Below are 23,933 nucleotides of genomic sequence, written 5' to 3'. Positions count from 1 at the left end.
AGGGGTAAACTGGTCCTGAATATCATCGATTACCTATGACTCAGACTTTTAGCTAGTAGTGATTCTCACACTAGTCTTATGTACAGATTATATTTTAAATCAGTGTATTTCAATAACAGTGCCAACAGTTTGTGAAGCTATCATACAAGATTTAAGATCTTATGCGATGGTAAGATTTTACGTAACTTATTTACTTGTGAAAATATAGTTATATGTGGGTTAAACTCACAGTGTTAAATCTTTTAATATTGTGAATCGTGACTAAAATAATAATAATAGTAATGATAATAATCATAAAAACAATAGCAACATCAGTAACACACCTTGAAAAATGAAGTATGCACATACAACAGAACTACATTAATAGGAAGAAGTAGTGTTTATTTTCAAATGAAAATTGGAATAATAGTTCTCGAAATCGTAAACTAATGACAAAAAAAATTAATTTGTAATTATACAGTGTGAATGTAGGCACTTACAAATGTATTACAATTACTATAAAAATATGTGATATTGATATAGACAGGTTTGTTTTATATACTGTGGTGTAATTGAGGGGTTTGCCGGAAAAAGGGCATATACGTCAATATGGCGAATTGAGATACATGCAATCTAAGATTTTAAAACACACCTGAATAAAATGTTATACACGCATGCAGCCCTGTCCTGCAGGTATGTACAGTACAATCAAAACAAAATTTCGCTACTATAATTATTCACTACATTTTAAACCGTTTTCCCGGAGATGGGCGTATAGGTCTATCCGCCTTTCTTCCGGCAAAGTCCTCAATGCTGGTTGACTGAGGTTGAGTGTTTCGTGAATCAATAGGTACAAATACAACACGACAGTTTGGAGAAATGTGTATTGTGTGGAAGAAGCAGATGATGGTACATAATGAGGTGAAGGAGCAGGGGACATTCTGAAAGGGTTGGAGACCATGAAGATGTAACTGACTATGTGGAAAAATTTATAGCATTCTGTTGGGAAAATCCACCCACTGTTAATTTAAAACAAATGTTATCAATTTCATGCTGTGCAATTGCTATTTCGAATTTAGATCTGCCACTGTTTCTAAGTCTGTTAGCAATGTGTTCTCCATAAACAGAGTAGTCATCACGCTTAGACACTATCTCAGTCAATGTCTTCATACAACTGAATGCTTCCTTTGTGCAAGATTCATCTGTTAACTTTGTCTTCTTTCTTGGCTGTGAACGGAATGTTTCTTTGTCTATTGTGCTGGCATCATTAGAAGTAGGTTCGTCTTCAGTGTTTTGATCCGGGTGTTCCTCGATTGCATTAGCCTATGAATAAGAAATAGTTTTATGTATTTAAATTTTTTTTTCAATTTTATTGTTTTTTTTCTGCAATAGCATGGCCCTTTAAATTGCTATTATTTGCTCCAACTCTACAAATGTGGCTTATAGATGCTAATGCCGAGAAGTGTCGAATACTTAGTTTATCAGAGATTATCCAGAGTTCACCACAGGCAATGGGTCTACATAACCCTAGTAATGAAAGATGAAGATGGTGCTGATCAGTGCTTTTTTTTCTGCAGAAAAAGATGGTGCAACTCTGTGAAATTTATTGGAGTGAAGAGTGCACTGGCAATTCAAGGCCTAAACGAAGTTCAGAATAAATTCTGTTAAAACATAACATCTTAATGCACTTTTAGAAGGAATACAAATCAAATTCGTATTAGTATAAACTGGGTCAAAGTGGGTTAACAAATTTTATGCTCGACCATGCCGAAATGTAGTAATTATACACCTGGTAGCAGACCTTTAATGCATGTCATTAAAGTACACCTACTCATTAAAGGTCAGGTCTTTCAGCCAATGACGACTCAGGTTACAACTGTTCAGCCAATGACAGGTCAGCTTTCTACCGTTATAAAACCGCAAGTATCGATTATTCTCGGATATGCAATCGAAAGAGAATTAGCGAAAAGTCAGGGAGGCTGGAAATCCAATACTGTCGCAGAAGGTTATGTTCTGTTACTATAATAATTAGCGTTAATTGTAAATAATATTCAAATAAATTCAATTTGTCATCTCGTTTTTCAATGTCTAATTTAATTTCAATGTTATCTCTGTAGGTTCTTATGGCCTAGCAAGGTCAATGTGGACATCTGTTCCTCGGAAAAAATCAATACTTTCGCGTCTGTGCACATCTCACAACATACGGAACATTACTCAAAAATTAATAATATCAAGTTAGAAATATGGTCGAGCATAAAAAGTCGTATGAAACTCGCCTATAATGGTAATTAAGAAGCTCGTATGAAAATTATGAAACTCGCTTGTGCTCGTTTCATAAATATCCATACTCACTTCTTAATTACCTTCATTATAGGCTCGTTGCATAATGTACTAAATAAAATGACCTGCAAAAAAAGGCAAATACTAAATAACATACCAGTATCGGTACACAGAGTATTAGGAGATTGTTGTCCAAGGCATAGCCGTTTGTTCATTATCTTCGCGTTTGCTATCAGGCTCTTTCCTAGCGATGTCTCTTACAGCATGACGGCCTTCTAGCAACCAAGATTTAACATACTGGTCAAGGTTGAAGTTGATCAAAGGAGGCCCAACAATTCTAATAAGAGTAAGGTGGTGATGATATCAGTGAAGTTGAATTGGGAGAAGCTTCACAATATAATTACAGTCCAAAATCAGAACACTTCTCGCGTCCATGATGAAAAATATAAGAAATCATAGAACAAACAGTACAAACCTACATTGCAACGAAAGTTCGCAATGAAAAATACGATGCACCTTTGGAACTAAAATCTTGGCGACACCCTTCAGAAATTCCTGAAATTCGTGAAGTGGAAAATGGTATTAAGTATACAATTGAGGCTTATACAGACGGCAGTAAATCCGGAGACAACGTCCGTGCAGCAGAAATTATATACGAAAATGGCACTGTAACAAGTGAACTAAAATTCAAAGTCCACAGCCAGTGTTCCAACAACCAAGCGGAAAAATTGCGATAATAAAAATATGGGAAAAAATAGAAGAAATTCAGAACGAAGACAACGACAAATGTGTTGCATTATATACGGATAGTAAAATTACTTGAGATTTATTGAAAAACAACTACAAAAGAAATAAATTAATAGAACCTATTAAAATAAAAATAATTACTTTGACACGTTCCAATAGGAAATTACACTTCGGCTGGATTAAAGGACACTCAGGAATAGAGGGGAATGAAATAGCAGATAGACTTGCAAAGCAAGCAGCAGAAGACCGCGAAATCGTTTACGACAGAGTACCGAAAGAGCAAAAACAGAAAAGGAATCGATATGTGGCAACAACAATGGACAGACTCAAGGAATGGAGCAATAAGTGAGGCTTACTTCCCATCAAGACTACGACAGAAAATTCCATTCTTCCCAGAGTTTACAGCAATGGAGTAATGGTAACTGGCCATGGAAAGCTGAGGGCATACCTTCACAGATTTCGGCTTACAAACAACCTAATACGTCCATGTGGAGAAGAAGAACAAACTGCAGATCACGTGATATTCCAGTGCAAAAAATTATAAAAAGAAAGAAACGAAATGATTAAAAGCATAAGAAACATTGCCGGAGATTGGCCTATGACCCATGACGAACTAGTTAGCAAGTATTTGCAAATATTCGTCCGCTTCATCAGATCGATGAAGTTCAATGATCTACAATAATATGCCAATTAATCAAGACAGATTCCAATTAAAAGATTATACGATATCTTATGTATGAAGATTACAGCTAAACACGTGTATATTATAATGTATCAATATTAAGATAGACTCTAATTTATGTAACATATATTGTAATACGTAGGCTAGGATTAAGGTAAATAATATTTCAACATTGACAGATTTCAATTTAAATAATATTTGTATAAATTTAAAACTTAAGTTAATATTGAGGTATTGTAACTGTAGCAGCTGGGTGGTAGTAAATAAGTTGAAACACTAGCCATTGTTATTATAAAACGACAAAATTTAAAATTGTCAAAATGTCAGAAAAAATGTTTGTATATTCAGCAGAATATTCAGAAATTCTCATTTTTTTTAAAGTTCTGGTATATGGTAAATATGTTAGGTACTGTAAACTGCTGTAATGAAATTACAAAGCACGTAGTATTACTATATAATGGGGCTTGCAGTTAATATATGTATGTACACCTGGTCAAAATGAAAGTGGCCGGTCTCTTGAGCAGCAAAAATTTTGTAAGTCCCTTTGGGTGAGTGCGCAGTTCACTATCGTAAACCTCTGTGCGCCGCTTTAGTTAACTCCATAATACAAGGCGCTGATTTGGGCTACCTCCACAGCATGCTTCGAATCTCCGTAGTGAATTTTTTGTTCTGTCCTTTCTTTTATTTTTTACAACTCCTTTTAGTGTAATATAATGAAATAATTTTGCTTATGTTAATTCCTGTTACTTAGAGATGATTAAAAAATTCGTGAAAAATTGTGGTTATAATTTCAGGAAATCAGAATATATTTTGTCATCAGAATTATGGTTTTTCTTCTTGTTTACAATTGAGGCGGTAGCCAGAAAATGGGTCCATAGGTCTATAGTCCCTTTTTCAGGAGAATGTTTAATTCGATTCTCCGTTTTAAAATCTACTTGCTTACATAGTTTCCTTTTTATATCTTGTAAACAGAGGGCAGGGGAGCTAATTCAATGAACCTTTGCACCCTTGCGTAGTTGTGGAACTCAGCAAACATCAGTCAAGTTGATCCTCAAAGTGAATGTGAGTCCATCCAGGATGTGCACTAAAGTGTAAACTGCACTCTGAAGGTAAACTTTGAAGTGAGTGTGAATCCATTCTAGATTAATACTAAATAACCTGTAATCTGTATTCTGGTACCTAACAGACCTTGATTTTTACACATTCAGTACAATTTATGATGTAACTATGAGATATATGTAAGAAATATAATTTTACTACAATGATTATAAATTTCTAAACCTCTATAATGTGCATTGTTCAATGTTGATGTTTAATTTCTGCAAGTATTTTTATAAAATAAACTTTTTCTCTGGAAAAAGGGCCTATAAAATACTTCAATAAAATTATATATTTCTAACACTATTAAAGTCGCAATGCATTATTTAACAAAAACTTGTATACAAATATTATTGTAACAGTATGCAAATTGTTATTTTGGTAAAGTGCATTCAAATCGCAATTACATAAAAATAAATCTTTTAATCTTTGTTTTCTCGAAACATGACTTTTGCTTATGGGCCCTTTTTCCGGCTACCGCCTCAATTACTATGTTCAGGTTCTGATGATTACGGATGTAGATTAATATAATCATCATATTCCCTGTAGCACAACTTGCAAATTAATGATTGTCAATTACTTAACCGTCAACATATTTACCGAATGTTCCTTAGGCAATAGAGTAGAAAGAAGCAGGGATTATTGAACTAACCAACACAGGATTTTAATATGAAAGCCCCTAATTGTCGTCTTTAGTGTTACTTCCATCTAGCGCAAAAGTTTCTATTTACACGAAAAAAATAATAAAGCGAAAATTATTCTAAGGATAAAAAAATGACGAAAACCTTTTATATTTTCACTCATGCATTTAAAAGGCAATAAAAAAAGTTTAGTAACTCCACGAAGATTTGAACTTGCAACCTCAAGAACTATTAGCTAACGCTCTACCTCCTACGCTAAGAGTTTTACTGCAATCAGTATGGTATTGTAAGGAGCAATGGGCGTACTCCACTTGAGAACCTGTTATGCAGTATATAGTGTTTCTGTTACAATATTCACTGTTTAAACCGTTGCTTACGAGATTACACAAGCTGGCGCATAGCGTTTGAAATACGCGTCTGTAGTGGTTCCCTCGTAATGCCAATTCTGCCACTCGGAGCGCTGTTCCATCCTAAATATTCATAGCAGAACACTTATTGACATTGACATTTGGGACATTTAAAGGACTCACCATTGCTTATTAAATGCTTCGTACAATATTTATGGATAATAGACGTAATTTCCAAACTTCTACGTCTCAATTATATTACAATAAAAGGCTGTCATTCTTGATATTAAAAGATATTACATATTATAAACTAAGGTACTACCTTTCTGTTGTTCAATTCATACACCGTACCTTTTCGGAAATATTGAAAGAAACTTAATATATTTTACATGAACACTGTAGTCTACCCTTTTCAGGTATCCATTTATTATTATTATTATTATTATTATTATTATTATTATTATTATTATTATTATTATTATTATTATTATTCGAATGAATTAAGGTACTGTATTATCTTCCACTTCCCTGACTTCATAATTTAATCGTTTGTAAGTAGGCCTAACTTATCCCTTTCTTTTTTAAAAATATATTGACGTAGAAGTGTTATCATTTTTACTAAAGCAAACAGCAGTCACAATACATGATTAGTACAAATGTGCGATTTTTCTTGCATAACTTGCAGCGGTGAAATAAATATCTAATAGGCCTGCTGATTAACTTATTACTTACAAATGGCTTTTAAGGAACCCGCAGGTTCATTGCCGCCCTCACATAAGCCCGCCACCATCGGTCCCTATCCTGTGCAAGATTAATCCAGTAGTGGGTAGTAATAGCAAATGCTATGATATTTTAGTGTGTGTAAACAGTTTTTAAATTAGGAGTTAGAATGAAATTAATTAGGAACTTAGACTGCAACATATGTGATTAGAAATGGTTTTCGAATTTGAGCATTTCCCAAAACATAAACACATATCTCAGGGACAATATTTTTTAGAATTTGCCGCCCATAGGCACATGCGCATCTGCTCTCCCCGATCCCCATTTCATTTTTAGTAATGTCTGAATCTCGCTCCCCTGAGCTGTTTTCTGTCGTCACTCATGACATGTCAATTTAATGAAAACATAAAGGAAAATTTTCGGTACACCATGCAGTGATAATTGTACTTTATCACAACGAATAATTGTAGTAATTATTATTTATTTATTTATTACTCGTAATGTCGTAATAATATTTGATTTGGCTTGGAGGATGAGGGGAGTATGTTACACTAAATTCGACATGCTCATCATTAAAATCGCATTTCTGCGTATGCTGTATCCTAAATAATCAAATCGTATATGTGTCAATATTCAGCAGTAATAATTAACCATTGTCGTGGAATATTTCGCCACTATAAATGATGATGGTAAATCATACTCTTTTCCTCGAATAACGCTACTGATTGCCTTAAGGCAAGACAAGCTAAGAACGATATTAATTTGATTTTGATTATGATAATAATAATAATAATAATAATAATAATAATAATAATAATATCTGAAAGTAGCAGAAACCGGTAGTTCACTTTTAACAATTATAACAGATTAGAGGGAACGAAATCTGAAGGAAAAACACGGAACTGAAAACAATCAACCTGCCAAAGTAAATGAACCAGATGAACAATGTAGTTTGGAAGAAAAATTTTTAATTAAACAAATTCAGACTTTCGGGAAACAAAATTGTAAATTCCATTAAATGACGCTGAAAATCTGCATACTGATATTTAACAAGTCATCAATAAATCTCATATAAGACTGTAATATGCTTGGCATATTTATAATTTTCGTACTCGATCAATAATGCACAATAAATCAAACTATTTTCACGATACACAATGCTTAGTAATGGAACTATTCATCATTTCATAGTGCAGCGAGAAGAACCTAGCGGCAGAAATTGTCACGACTCTCAGAGACCTACTCTCGATCGTGCTATGCGCCAGCTTGTATAATCTCGTAAGCAACGGTTTAAACACTCTGAACGATCTGTCTGTTTTAAATTTCGTATTTGAATTATTTTCTCGGAAGATTTTAGTGAATAATAGTTGTGTTGCTCATTATAACTACTACAAGAATATACCGGTACGCAATCTTGGCTGTCCTGAGCACTCATGGAAATACCCGATTCGAACTTAGTCTCTCAGATGCCGGCCACTTTCATTTTGACTCGTGTGTGTGTGTGTGTGCATGTGTGCTTGTGTGCGTGGGTGGGTGTGTGCGTGTGTACTCATATGTAGTTAGGGTTTCAACCCCTGCAGACGGAAATGCAAGACACATTAAAAATAAATGTACAAAGTATATTCAATTGGAATTATGCTCACTAACTGTACCTTTGTTTTAATATTTGGTTGGACACTAGGATAGCTGCTGGCGACATAAAAGTCTTTCACACTTAAGCATGATACAGCCGACAGCTGCATTAACATTATAATTGAAAAGCATACTTAGCACTTCCTTTTCTTTTGTTTCACAGTTCTTTGTTTGTGGAATCAAAAGTAACAATTCATGTAAGGAACATATTACAGTTCGTCTTTACTAAGAGTTCTGATTTCACAACTTTGACCTCATCAATCCAGAGATTTTTCATTGAAAAGACTCACTCCAAATGAGCAATGTTAATTGAAAGACCATGGATATGTTCAGCCATTTCATTGTGGCACATGACATGTCTTCAAAACAGTGGCGTTTGTACATCTTTCAGTCTGGGAATCAATATGAGATTTCAGAATATAAAATTACAATGAATAAAATTCCGGACATTAAGTGTCGCGAAAACAATTTAACCCAGATAAGACTGACGTCCTATATATAGGACACCGGACGTTTCATTTTTTTAACATTGTTGTGTAAGATTTTCATAGTCGGCAATCATGATACCATAATCCTTATGTTTTATAAAATGCCTCCAATTTTTTTTATTATGTTCAGTCTGTCATAGTCATTGTTGTTAACATATTTGTGTGAGTCATGGCTGTGGAGCAGAACATGTTGTTCTCGAAGTCGGTATATATCACACGCTATAGGTATAATGCTTTTGATATTGATAGGGCATACTCGTATGATGTACTTCGTATATAATGATTCATAATTAGATTCAATTTTTGATTTAGTGTTATGCCATATCATGGTAAAGTTAGGCGTACTACATGTAGTACGTCTATCATAACAGGGGGACATTTCGTGAGACTGATGGTACTCATGTTATTTTAGGGGGTTTTCACTAAATGAAGCCTTACAAATGATTCAGGACGACCAAGTTGCTATACCTAAGTGCAATAACATTTCCATCACCATTTTATCACCAAAAAATGCGTGTGGTAACGTAACTGATGAGGATTCTGGTGATGAAAATAATCCTACAATTGACATTATACCTGGTAGTCAGTTGCAAGCCGAGACAGAAGTAACCATCAACACACAAGGAGAGGGAATGGATGATTATGATGACGAAAGTCATATTGGTGATGATGAACATAGTAAAGGCAATGGTGAGAATGGCAGTAGAAATAGTAGTGATTCAGCAACCGATATACAGATGAAGACTGAAGAGAAAGAATAATAAATTTCAATTGGGAAGAAGTTGACGTACAGCAGGGAAATACTATATTTTTCAATTTCCGTGCACACAGTTTCAAGATACTCTAGAAATTTGAAGAAGAAAATATCAGTGAAATAGCCCAATATCATATATTAGTACAACAAACATATGGATGGACCAAAACATCAATCTGTACAAAACATCTATTAGAAGCAAGCAATGGTACTTTAGTCTGCATTGACGTAGCAGAACAAAATGCATGACAGCTATACAAGATAACTCCAACGAAAAACTCGATCATCTTGCATTTCGCAAACGTCTTGTCTTATCTGTTCTCGAATCCACTGCTCGACATGTACAGTCCAGCGGTAGACCAGCGGTCGTCAACTCACTGCACTCTCGGGCTATCATCTCTTACCAGCAGGTGCATTTGTGGCTGCTGGCGGGTATGCTCTCTACCTAATCCTGCTGCACTTACCCTTTACCCATTTCAGCGAATGCTGACGACCACTGCGGTAGACCATCTCATCTAAGACTAAGCAAAAAGATTCAAGGTTTGATGGAAGTAATCATTTTGTGGTATCTCAAGAAAACAAACTCGATGCAGACAGTGTCGCACAAAGACAACAATAATATGTATGAAGTGTGATGTTGGTGTACATGTAAAATGTTTTATCACGTATCACACACCATAAACATTCTCGAAAAATAAAATAATCTTATTGTGTGTGAGTGATATTATAATTTTGTGTTAATTTGCTGTATTGTTAAGTTAAACAATTTATATATATTTATGCTAAAACGACTTATGTCATGTAATGTTTTTGCATGGGGATATGACTGACGTCCTATATATAGGACACTGAAAATCTCGGATACTGTCAACATAAAAAATTTAAAAACAGCTTTGTTATGTTATATCAATTACAATTAAATAATTCATACAAAAAAATCGTATTTTTTTAACAAAAAATAATTCAGTCTTATCTGGGTTAATTTCTTTCCTACATACGGAACAATCTGGTAAGTTTTGGGATGGTGAGCAACTCTATGTATCAGGAAACTAGGAATATTAATAGTGTATGGCAAATATTGCAGGAGGGCTGTCTGTGACGACTAGAATGAAAGTAAGACATTGCGAGCAGACTCACCTCAGCTGCACACTTCCCTGGAGTTTCTTCAAGCTTGACCTCTGGTATGAAGTCATAGCTGTCGTCGCACTCCGACTTTATTTGAATCGAGTGCAGATTCGGTAAATTCGCTTCCTGGAGAACACACAGAAGTCACATAGTTTATATTTGCTGTCTTACACATACTTTCAAGTTTTATAGGTTGCATTCTGCTTCTCTATTTCCGTTTTGTTGTCACGACATGCAGCACAGTCGAAAAATTATGGAAAAAGCTGCAATATTGAATGTGCGACAGCTGAGAAAGCAAAGGGAAGTAATCAGAGCAAGACCAAAGGCTGCTGCACATGGTATCAGTACGTACTCCAAGATGCCCATCATGTAGATGCCTGAGGGTAGCCAGACAAAGCTTTTGGTTTTGCTTCAGTACCTTTTAACGTTCGATCCAGTACTAGGCTGCCAACTCAGAAAGTCGACCGACACATTTTCAGGCCAGTTTTGTCTTGCCTATAATTTCTAAACTGCACGACATATTCTAATGAAGTAAACGGGGATCCAACGTGACCTGGAGTTATAACAGGTGACGTCATGTAGCCATACGCTGGAGCAGGGAGTTCGAGACACGAATTTCCGGGTCGCCAGACACCCGAGGCAGTGTATCTCGATAATTCGAAGTAACAGAACATTCACAGCAGTGTCAAACGATTTGTAATGAACTAGGCTACAAATTCAACTGAGCAACAATCAGCAGCCGACAAGTTAAACTGGAAAAATTAGCGAGTAAAAGTGAGTGAAGAGAGAAAATTCACAATGTTCAAGTATATGAAATGCAAATGGGAGCAGGTGTATCAGCAATAGAGCATAATGGGTACTATAGCAACCGATATGTTTATATTCTCAATGCATTACAAGATGGAGATCTGTTATAAATAAAATTATACATCTTGGGGGCAAGTAATTGTGATTGCGTCGAGTAACATATAATGTGATATATATGAGGTATATTGTATTGGGGATTACGTGATGAAGTATAAGTTGATATGTGAGGTTTGATGATTGCGGATTACGTGATGAGATATGAATTGACATGTGAGGTTTTGATGTTCCAAGACGGTTTGTGTGATAGAGCAGCGATTACGATCTTTGGGTTACGTCCTATATGAACTAGAATAGTATGGGCCTCAAATAATTGTTCTAGTATTTTCCCTACTCCATTTTGATTTATTGGTTCCCATGCCGCTATTCAGGAATCGAGTGCATTGAGTTTCCGTTGCTATTTAAATGATCATTGAGATTTGAAATTATCGTCTCTTACTTATTATATACCGTATCTCTCTCTCTCTCTCTCTCTTGGGCATTGTTAATTGTAAAGTACAGAGATTCTTGTTAGTGCAATTTGCACAGTTCATGTGAGACGTATGTGGAATTGGTAATGTATAGTGATCAGTTATGTGACGCTTCATACTGGGTAAAGTCTTTGTGTTATTTTGAGTTTATGTGTACGTAAAGTTTGGTTAGTCAGATTGTATGGTATCTGTAATTCAATGGGCCATGTATTGAGTTAGTGTACTGACTGGGCGCTTGTGTTGAGCTTCATATCTAGTTGGATATACACACACACACATATATATATATATATATATATATATATATATATTCAGAGAGTGTTTTAATGACTAGATGGTTAATAGGTCAGTCATAGATTATTGAGAGATGGGCATATTAGATTGTATTATGACCTATAAGTATGTTTGCCCAGTCTAGTAATACTTTCACGATTCAGATATCGTTTTGTACTTGTTCGGATTAATTTGTGATATTTTCATTCGCTTATTTCATATTTCTTTGTTATTTCATTTATCATTCATGTATATTGTTATCCATTATTGTTAATTTTATCTGTTATACAAATTCACACTATTTATTTCTAAAAGTCTTCCACTGCGTACATCTAATCTTCCAATGTACCGTCCACCTGGCGATAACAGCCACTATAAGAAATATAGAGGAGTGGATGATCGTACACCACCTCGTCTCAACCTTATGTTCAACGTCCTATCGCAAAACACGTATTCACGCATTACACTTGCGACAGCCTATCTTGATTTTTCTTTCTTTTATATAAAATATACAGGTTGATCGTGCATGCCATTTTGAATGAGACAGAACGTTTATTTTCCTATGTCCCATCTACCATGTCATTTTAGTAAAAATATAATTTTCTCTCTATTTTTATTTTAAAAAATTAAAATATCCTTCAATACCAGTATTGGTCAATCATAATATACAATCAAGCGTCAAATTTCTCCTGTTATATCGAGTAACCACGGTAGAAGCTTCTTATAATCATTGGTAGGGGCATGGAAGCATGTTGATCTTTATTGACGATATCGATATAGGCAGTGAATTATTCACAGAAAAAAAATCGTTGGCAGCACTTGCGCGTCTCGTTCGTTGTGCAGCATTAGTTTTGTGTACTTGTTGGGTGCAGCATAATCTCAATTATTAATTTTACAATCTTGAAAGTTTTACCTCTCTATTTAAAATGTCACAGGGGTATAGATGAATATTCAATGTCGACAAGAATAATTCAAATTCATTAAATTAGATAAATAGTGTAGAGACGGAATAAAAGTGTTACCATTATGTGAAAACTATAAGATCCATTTTTCCCTTCCTCATGGAGGTACAAGTGACATCAAAGTCTACATGGCCAGAAACAGAAGGATGATGAAAAAATTTTAATTCAGTTGAAAACATCAGCTTGTTTTTGTGAAACTTGATGGTGGTGGCGAAAGTGATGCAGTAGCAGCATGCAAAGGTGTTGTTGCTAATCATGATCTGCATCACAATCAGAATTTCCGGATAAATAACTGTTTGTCGAAATTGACAAAGAAGATTTATGAACCAAAATTTTCTTCAGATGCAGCAATTACTAACGTTTTACCACCATATATAAGGGCGAAGTAATAAAGGATGTGAATAAAACTAGCATTATGGAATATTTACAGGTATGAAACAAAAAAGACGAACAGCTTCTATTACTGTGCGCTACTTTTTGCTAGATTGTGGTGTTCAATTTAAAATTACATACCTAGTGAAATATCCAATCAATAAAGTGATATGTTGAGGGACGTAAGTGGTAAATTATAATATAAAATACGACTGTTCTCTGGGTGGAGGTAACTAACAAAGACTTTGGTAGAGTGGACAAAAATAATGTGGCGAAAGCTTGAACCTGAATTGGACAGACAGGTTATTACTGGACACACATTATACACTATTGCCTTCACTGTACTCTCCATTATTTACCAATCGATATTGAATGTTTCTCAGTAAAATTATAGAAATATTTTCATTCACTGACGTCAGAGCTGAAGAAGAGGAAAAACTTTATTATGCTACATTGCTAGAGCAGTGGCTTCCAAACTTTTTGAAGGCGCAACCCACTTTGGGTGAGACGTTTGATTGCGACACCTCCTCCCCCATTATCATACCAGTAACTAACCCCATTCGAAAAATACAAATGCCTGTAAGATCGTGAACAACGATAATTTTACTCAAAACCAGGAGATACCAAGCAACTTCTAATGTGTCGATACCTGCAAGACGAGAAATTGCAATATCCATACCTACTTTTTGCACGATCGTGTTGAAAGTTAGAATTCTCACACAGAAACCTGTTGCTAGACAAATCATTGTTCATAACATAAAACTATACTGAAATAGACCCATTACAGTGCACTTATTGTTACTTAGTTACCATTACAGTGCAGTTTTGCGAAGCCTTTGGAATAATATTGCTCTAAATTTTCAATGCCAAATATATTGTATTTGCAATAATTTCAAAAATATGAACGTGCAAAAAATGTTGTACAACACATGTTTGTGAAGTGTATTACAAAATCTTGGAAACTGAAAAATTTGTTCTCCTCGGTTTTCAAAATTTTCCTCGATTTTGTAAAAAGGACTTCCCAATCTTATATCATAGCATACTATTTCAATTCTTTTTGGCTTCTTAGACTAGCCTTTTTTTCTGATATATTTTTTCAAACACTTAGAACATTTGAAATAGTAGTTTGCGAAGCCAAGATGTTAACATAACAGCCAGAGATAAAGTCCACGGATTTATAAGGAAATCTGTTTTCTGATACACATTACTGGGCAAAAAGAAAATTTATTAATTCCAGTGCATTAAAGAACTCATGGAAACTTTAGCTAGGTATCGTATGACACGACAAATTCTTAGTTTGTTTTTGCGAACATAATTAACTTTGCACAATTTTAAACAACAGCTTTTTGAATATCTTCCAAAGAAACTCAAAGCAATCACGACAGTGACAGACAGACAGACACTGAATCCGTTCCTAACAGCAGCATTCAAGTGGCCGAAATTATAAAAAGAAAAACATTAAGGAAAAGATTTACTAAAATACATGTCTACTGATGGAAGGTTAAAAGAATAATTTTTTCGCAGCGTAGATTTGTTTTTGATCAAAAGAATGTAAGAATACCTCGAGCTTGCAAAAGAAACTCTTACAGTTGCAAACTCGTATTTATGCAAAATAAGTTTCCAGTCTATGATTTCCATCAAAACAAAAGTGAGAAATCTCCTTGGAATTGGAAATGATACAATTGTGTGCATACTGAATACAGAGCGAAGATTTGAGAAGCTACTTTCTCAAAAACAGACACATTTATAGCATTAATTATTTTTTATTTTAGCTGTAACTACTGAAACATTTTTATTTTAGTTTTATGTTCAATTTTGTTTCTGTTTGTGAAAACAGCATAAATGTGTTAATAAGGCATTTTTAGTTTTATTTTCTAAATCATCTCGCGACCCCTCGATTGACTTGCCTTCACACCCCTCGATTTCTCCCTGTGAAGAACTTTGAAGGATGTGGTGCACAGCAGAAAACCAGCTACACTGCCTGCACTAAGTGAAACAATTGAGACAACCTGTATAGGAATCCCTGTGAACACTTTAGCTGTCGTTTGTGCAGTGGTTCACTGAAACATAGTTTGTCTGAATACTAATGGTGGATATTTTGAGCACCTAAATTCATTGCAGTAATTAAACATATATTCAATGTAGCCATAAATCTAGTAGGTAATACAATTTTGATGCCAATATTGTGCATATATTTATCATGCTGAAGTGTGAGTATATTTTCTGGGCGCGCGCGCGCACGCACGCACGCACCCACACACACACACACACTCTCTCTCTCTCTCTCTTTCTCTCTTCAGAGTGATTCACGAGGATTTACCGTCCTAATTTCCGAAGACATTCTGGGCAAAAAATGTCATATAAACATGGGTCCTATTCTCAATATTTACAGAGTTACGTTTCGTTATTGGAACGCATTGCTGTGAACGCGTGATCTTGGTCAGCGTGCAGTCAGCAGCCAGCGCGAGAGCTACGGAAATCAAAGATAGCCGTATGCAGTTACGTAGAGCGACGAGTGCCGTTCACAAGTGTACGGCCAAGTTTACTCAAGCAGACGGCGACATTTTTAAAATGTGTTGTAAACTCTCCAAGACTGTAAATTATGATGAAAAATTGGACTGAAAATAATTAAGTCGGTGGAAGTGGTGTGATTTGTAATAATTGTTGATATGTGCGTAAGAATAATGCAATTTTCTACTTAAAAATAGAAAAAGATGTCTGTACGAAGCAACAAAGGAGTTCACAGCACATTTTTAGCTTCATAATACTTGTCAATTAAAGGAATGATGCTTCTGAATGGTTCATTCTCTATTTGTATTATTCTTTTACCTTCAAACTAAAGAAAAAACGTATTTTACAAACTACTTTAAATTAGTGTAACTCTGAAAATATTGAGAATAGGAACCATGTTTATATGACATTTTTTGCTCAAAAAGTCTTCAGAAATAAGCTCCATAAAGGACGGTAAATCCTCGTGAATCATTCTGTATATATATCTTTGTGATAAACATTTGTTGTATTTTTATTAATATTTAATAATTAACAAACATGTTGCGAAAGCTAGTATCTCAATAATTCTCTTCACTCAGATGAATGTGTTTGTGTTTCAGGTCTGCAGATTTTTTATCTCGTTTTCTGGCGTAGAATTGTAGTGTCATTTCTATTTCATTTAGTCTGTTTTGGTGTTTTATTTTGATAGACATAAGCAGTTATAGTGATAAATGACAAATATTATTTTCCATTTCACATATTTAATAATAATAATAATAATAATAATAATAATAATAATAATAATAATAATAATAATAAAAATGATCAAGTACAACAGAACTATGAGAATAATTCATAATATATTGAAGCCATCTTTGGTACAAAAGCATACTAGAATACGACTTTACAAACCGTTAGCAAGACCTGTGTTAGTTACGGATGTGAAGTGTGGACAATAAGGAAGAATAAAGAAAGAAGATTAACAGCTTGTGAGACGAAATTTCTGAGAAGAACAGCAGGGCATACTAAAATGGACCATAAGAGCTATACTATAGGAATTAAAAGTAGATCTTATAAAGCAAGGCATTTAGAAATAACAGAGCAAATGGTTCAACCACTTACATCGAATAAAAAACCAAAGGTCATGTACTACTATAAACCGGCTGTTGAAAGATCACTAAGTCGTTCTAGATAAAGATGGAACGAAAATTTTCCGTTCAGATCATAACAGGCCAAATACCCAATCAATACTTGCAAGAAAGATGATAATAATATTATTATATTATCATCTAATGCAGACGTGGGCATCAGTAGTACATGTCGAACAGAGTCGAACGGAATGAGTGATCTCCCTCCCTCCACACCCCTAGCTGTTTTCGCGGGGAACCTGTCCGACCGGTTGAGGTACAGCGGTGGATTTCACTAAAAAAAGTCGCTCTCTGAGGAAGCGCCTGAAGTAAAAAAGTCGAAAAATATTATTTCCATGAAGAATGGGAAAATGAATTCTTTTGTTGTGAAGAAGGGGAAAGCGTTAGGTGCTTATTATGCTACAAAATTTTACTAGCACATTGGTGACATTATGAAAAGACTAGTTTTAATAGAATATTTTTTTTATTTTATTTTTTATAATAGTAGGAATAATAATACTGGTGGTGGTTGTGGTGGTGGTGGTGGTGGTGGTGGTGGGTAGTAAGTAGTAGTAACGTAATAATATCGTCGATTTACAAACAAAACACATTAAGTAAACATATTACGTCTGAGAAAAAGGCGCTTTTATTCCGACAAAACTGAACCCTCAAAATATTATTAATTTGAGTAAGTTATTTCTTTTTAATTGTATTTTATTTTCCAATTCTAACTTTATACATACGCAGTATGTAAAATACATATTCCTTTTTCTCAGAAGTAATATTTCTTACTTAATGTATTTTGCTTGTAAAGCGACGTTATAATCATAATGTGTTTCCTTTTCGGGGTGAAACGATAAATGAATTGACAGACGAGAGATGGGTCATTGATTTGGCTTTCCTGTGCGACATAACCTGCACTCTTACAGATTTCAACATTTCCCTTCAAGCAAAAGATACAAATATCGTACACATGTACGATGAATTAAAGCGGTTTGTGTCACAACTGCGTCTATTTCTGATGCAGTTAATTCAGAGAGAATTTTATCATTTTCCTTCTTTGAAATCGCTTAATCTATCACCCGATGTTAACATTAGCCACTTCTATCAAATATTTGAAAATGTAATAAATGAATTCACAGACAAAAGATTCAGTGATTTTAATAAATTAGAGAATGAATTTCTATTATTTTTAATGCATTCTCCGTTAATGATCAATGTGTAAGATTAGACCTTCAGTTAGAAGTTCTTCGACTGAAAAATGACACGTTTACCAAGTGCAAGTGCACAAATATGGCTGGTTTAGATATATATAAACAACTTTGCAAAGTAAAATATTCACATCTTCGGAGTTTTGTTATGAAAATTGCTTCTATGTTTGGCTCAACCTTTATTTGTGAACAGTTTTTTTCTCAGTTGGCCATTGTAAAATCCAAATCAAGATAACGCATTTCAGACGAAAATTTATTCCATCAGCTTACATTTGCAATGTCTGACATAACTCCAAATTTTGAAACATTTGCTGATTTACGTGATGAAGAAGAATAAATGAAACCTTTCTTTTAAGAGCATGAGTCAATTGACGTAAATTGACAAAAACAACAAAGAACTTCAGTAAGAAATTTAAAAAATAGCATAATTGTTGTTTTTCTGTTTCTTAGTAATGTGCTTGATATTTTGTTAAGAATCTATTTTTTCTTAGTTCCTTAATTTTATTTTCAAATGATGCAAGTCAGTGACTGATGCCCTTTCAAAATTAATAGGCTCAGATTATGGCATTGAATTTTCACTGTTGCAGAATTGTACTTTTTATGTCATTTTATAAGGTTTTTACAGTAATTGTTTAAATATTAGAAATACAGTTATGTTTCAGCTTTTTGTAAAATAGTTTGTACTTGTTTTGGAAAATTTGCTTTCTTTCATTGTCATTATTCATAAAAATAACATTTGCAGAAAACTGTATCATCTAGTCCTGCGTAATTACTTAACGTTCCGTGTTTCAATACTTCACGCGATCCACCGCTGAGTATTACGTTAACAGGTGATGCGTGTTGCAGCAATCAGAGTAGAACGGCGCATCTCTTTAAATGCCCACGTCTGATCTAATGTATAAAGAAAAAAGCATTTGCAACGTAACATTTATTTTGCAAACTTATATATTCATTACCTGTAACACAAAAAAAAAAACGAAACGAAAAAATTTCAAAGTTTCTGAAAGAAATTTACATTAAAGCTTTTTGCAACAGTACTATAAATCAAAAACCCTGATCAGATCTCAAAAATCTAAATGCATACGATGATAAAATCCAGGCGATTTCAATATACCTCAGACAGAGGCTCCTCTTCTAAGTTAGTGTTATCACTTGTTTGTGCAGTCAACGGGTCGACTCCAGGTTCCAGCTTAATGACATCCATCAGATCTGAAAGAAGTAATGAGAAATTGACATTCATTTGCAGAATTGGAGCTGCTGATAAAGATTTATTACGGCAACTTCTTGTTACAAAGTAATTTTGTGCTACACGAAGCCATGCAATATCTTTAGTACGAGAGAGAAGGTTGTAATGAAATATTAATACGTGGATATCTCCGTGATGTGAGTCTGCACACATTATAAACATCACAACGAACGATTAATTTTACAGGTTCAACAGCATAGAAAAAAGTGTTTACCTTAGGAACATCTTACCTTTCTTCGGTCAATGTTACTTATGTCCCGCCCACTATAGAGACATAGGCCAATTTTACACATATTTAGTACCGTAAACTGGGGATGCTTGAACCACCTCAGAAAGTTTCATTAACTCCTACAAAAAACCTATACCTTGAGAAACTTTTATTGCTCTCCTATATGTTGAATCTTGCGACATACAAACCATAGGCAAGCAGCTTTATTGCATTGTCACTATTGTTATGTATTTATTTATTGTTTTATTAGTGGCTCAAGTTACCCAGGAAATGGGTATAGTTGAGCCACCCATTTAAAAATGCTATGTGGTGCAAGTTAAACTTCATATGAGGTTACTCGAGTTAATAAAACCTTAAATGATAACATTTTATAGATTTGGGTACAGTATATATGTAGTTTATTATCTGTAGCTATATTCTATAATTCACTGAGATAATATGCACACATAATTTTCTTTTCTTTAATTCCAAAATTTGAATTAAAAAATTACAAAAATCACAGAAACGAAAACATCTAAACACCTGATTTGGCTCAAATATCCCCGATGTCTCAAGTAACCCCACCTTATCCGGTATAACTTGTTGCTTCTTTGACAGGTTAGGTTTGGTTACTTTACGTTTTTGTTATAGCCTATCTTGCATATACGATTATAGCGCAACATTGGCAGTGATAAAAGTGAAATATTCGTTCAGTGGGCGTTGGATACTCTACATTCACCCTTTCTTCTAATCAAAGCACCAGAAGTCAGATTTAATATCATCACAAAGAAAAGCATTGTGTGTTTCTCACATTGGGGGCCTGTTTCATGAAAGTGCAACTTCGACAGTTAGTTATGAGCATAAAAATGAGTACCGGTAGTTAGCATTGTGCAAAATTCCATTTCATAAACAGAACTCTATACCAGGTACTAAATTTCCTACACTACTTTTAGAAATTAGCAGTGTAGCTTCATTCAGAAAAGACTTATGCAGAAAAGAAGAATTAAAATATGCCTTAATAAACCAATTTATTACTCATCCGAGCTTTTGTTTACTGATTTTAATGTTTTGAAAATTAAACAGATTTATTATATTGCCTTATTAAACTTCATACATAAAAATCGTAATAAATTCAAATTGTATCATCATAAATATGGAACTAAAAGATCCGATTTTATACGACTACAGGAACCAAAGTGTTTCATAAGCACAGCTCTGAGCCATGGTACCTACTTTGGTCCAAGATTATATAATAAAATAATTGATAAATACCCAAATTTGGAAAATTTTAGTATCAGAAATTGTAAAGATAGCGTTAGGAATTTAATTTTTGAAGAATATATATTGATTTAATATGTATATGTATTTGTTTGATTTAAATTGTTAAAATTGAAATTGTATTTTTTTTAATTTAACTTATTCCTGTAATTTTTTTTCTTGACCCAGTTTGTGTCAAATAATTATCTTTAATTGATGAACTAGTGGACTTACTCGTGTTAAATATGTAATATTTGTCCGGTTTACAGCTGTTTCAGTGCTTCACGCACCATCATCCTGATGAAACAGCTGTAAACCGGACAAATATTACATATTTAACACGAGTAAGTCCACTAGTTCATCAATTAATTATATTCAAGTGTTAAAAGTGGTGTACGCAAGATTCAAAATGGATAATTATCTTTGTTTGTGTTTAGATATCTCCCTGAGCACGAGTTTTTACTTCTTCAGGGAAGAACTAAGATTGTATTTTTGTAAATGTTATTTTACTGACAATAAACAATAAACAACAATTCTACGAGTATGTGACATGGATATAAATTATTCACTGATGAACTAACCTCAGAATGGATACGTCACCTCACACAAACTTATATTTTGTTGCCAGGTCTTTGAATGGCTTTCAACAGCTCTCAAATCACAGATATTCATTCACTACTCAGAGTAGAGTCCACCCTCAGTAGACTGGGAGTTTCAAAGCAGTATACATGTTTCACGAGCTTCGTGGGGTCGTTAGTAAGCCCAGGTATATAGGCACATTTGTAAGTTTTTATAGCCATTTCTTGTCATTGTGATAGTGATGGCCATAAGAGGTGATGATATAAACTCTGGTGAAACAAAATTATCTTGTGTGAAGTGCAACAAACTGGCATGCTCAGAACATAGGAGAGATATCTGCGTTAAATGTGCAAAATGAGGGTGTTCTTATCCTGTAAGCCTCACAATAACAAGATTATTTCCAAATTGCACAGTATTGTTAGAGATATGTCTCTTCTAAAAATAGTGTATTCAATTTATAAGGAAACTGTAATATATTATTACATATACCAACTATTTGTTATAAATTTTTAAAACTAATGTGTGAAAAATAATTGTGTTACCAGCACTCTCTATGTTTTAAAGATAAAAATAATTACATAAGTTTATAATTGATCAATTATCAGCAATTTTCAAGCCTTGACATTTCCATTATAGTTATTAAATTCAGAAATTTCATAATTTTATAAAGTTAATTTGTCTTGTCAACTTCAAATTTATTTTTTCATAATCCAAAAATCCTCGCATAACATATCCATAAAGAATATAATACAAAATAAAAGTCATTGTACACAATAGGCCCAAAAGAATATGTGGGGTGACTAGTAACCCCAGGTATACAACCAAAGCTGTCAAAAAAGGGTATGCAGTCCAGGGTTAAGTTATTTCAATTAAATAAATAACAAATTCATATTAATATTTTAATAGTGGTGTTATTTTGCTTGCTTGACTAGTTTCAATGTAATTTCCATTATCCTCTGAATTATAGTAAGTTCCCGGACTATCTTCTGGCTTTGTGTTCGAGTATTTTGAGTATTGTGATTTTTAATACAAAATACGCTCAAGAAAATAATGTACTCACAAGGTAAGGTTAGTTTTTCTAAATTTGAAATTTTTTTACATGAAGAACTCTGTGGAAAGGTGATACCACAACATACTCAAAGAACGACCAAATCCCGAACATCTGAAAAGAGGGAGTGATTGTACACTATTGTGTATTATTACGTCGATATATATATATATATATATATATATATATATATATAATTTTTAGATGACCTAAGCACTCTCCATCACTTTTTCCAGTCATCTACATAGAGTTTCAACAATAACTGGAATTGTCTCAGAAACCATTAAGCCTATATTTTTGGAACTCACTTCAAGGTAAGTGCATCAAGTTCCCTAAGGAGTATAAATAGCTGCAGATTTATAAGAGATTCTAAAAATTGTGAAATATCACTAACTGCATGGGAAGTAAGGCCTATGGTCAGAAAACAAGTGCGTGTTACGCACCCAATTAACTCAGGATCAAGCTGTATGAATAACAAAACATCTTTCCCTGTGGTTCTTTCAGCATTCGCAGACGCTAATGGACTTTGCACTGTGAATTCTGTTGGAGACTTGGGGACCTATACAGACTATGGAGAACTGAATGGTGGGTTCTAGTTTATGTTAATGGCTCCGGAAGTTTTCAGGATGAAGGTGTCTTCGGAGGAACGTATTAGCGAGCAAAATAAATTAATAACAAACGCAACAAGATTTATGTAGCTAAATGAAAACTGTGTTTATATAGCCTAACCTGGCGTAATACAACAAACCATTGTCATTAGTTCTTTCTCCATGCCATTGTGATCAATTGGTTTGTCCTCCTCCCCCCGAGGAGGGGCTCGCGACAGAAAGAATTTGGCTGTGAGGTCAACTCCTCATGGATTGCCAGCGTGATCCTTATCTGGATTTATTTTCGCGTGCACATTTCAGATGAAATCATAAAGTTCCCCTCGTACTCCTGTTACACATCTTGCACATACGAAAGTCAGGTTTGGTTAGTTTAGGTTTCTATTAACGAAGTCTGCGTATGCGCAGTTTGAACTCACAGCAAAGTTCTTCCAGTCGTGAGCCGCACGTCTTTCCCCGCACCAAGTAATGGACACCCATTCCGGGATCCGTGGTTACACAAAAGATGGTAGCAATTCAGTTGTTTAGATCTACTGTAAACAGATAAGCAACAACCAAAGCTTAAATGTTCTTAGTAGGTGGGCCATGAATCAATGTATTAACTTGGGTGACCACGCCCGATGACGCCATGGGCACGAGGGCGCCGAATTTGCATTTAAAATTATCTGTCCTGTGTGGCCTCTCTTAATAGTGTATACTGTATCTCGACACTGAGAGCAGCGTTAAAT

General features: G+C 34.3%; 1 protein-coding gene across 5 annotated transcripts in view; it reads right to left on the bottom strand.

The window, feature by feature from the left end:
* Nucleotides 1–74: 74 nt before the first annotated feature.
* Nucleotides 75–23,933, bottom strand: part of LOC138693094 (uncharacterized) — a 50,308-nt gene continuing 26,449 nt past the window's right edge. For 2 of the 5 annotated variants that reach the window (XM_069816714.1, XM_069816713.1), the window contains exons 2-4: nt 19,377–19,471; nt 10,506–10,619; nt 75–1,302 (exon numbers count right to left, since the gene is read on the bottom strand). In XM_069816714.1, the coding sequence (XP_069672815.1) occupies nt 955–1,302; nt 10,506–10,619; nt 19,377–19,466 (552 nt within the window). In that variant the 5' untranslated portion in view covers nt 19,467–19,471 and the 3' untranslated portion in view covers nt 75–954. Of the gene's footprint in view, nt 1,303–10,505; nt 10,620–19,376; nt 19,473–23,624; nt 23,739–23,933 lie in introns of all 5 variants that reach the window. The other 3 variants (XM_069816710.1, XM_069816712.1, XM_069816715.1) reach the window with 3 other exon arrangements.

The sequence above is a fragment of the Periplaneta americana genome, chromosome 17 (assembly GCF_040183065.1).
Source record: "Periplaneta americana isolate PAMFEO1 chromosome 17, P.americana_PAMFEO1_priV1, whole genome shotgun sequence".
NCBI classification, from domain to species: Eukaryota; Metazoa; Arthropoda; class Insecta; order Blattodea; family Blattidae; genus Periplaneta; species Periplaneta americana.
This window is presented reverse-complemented; position numbering and strand designations above follow the sequence as displayed.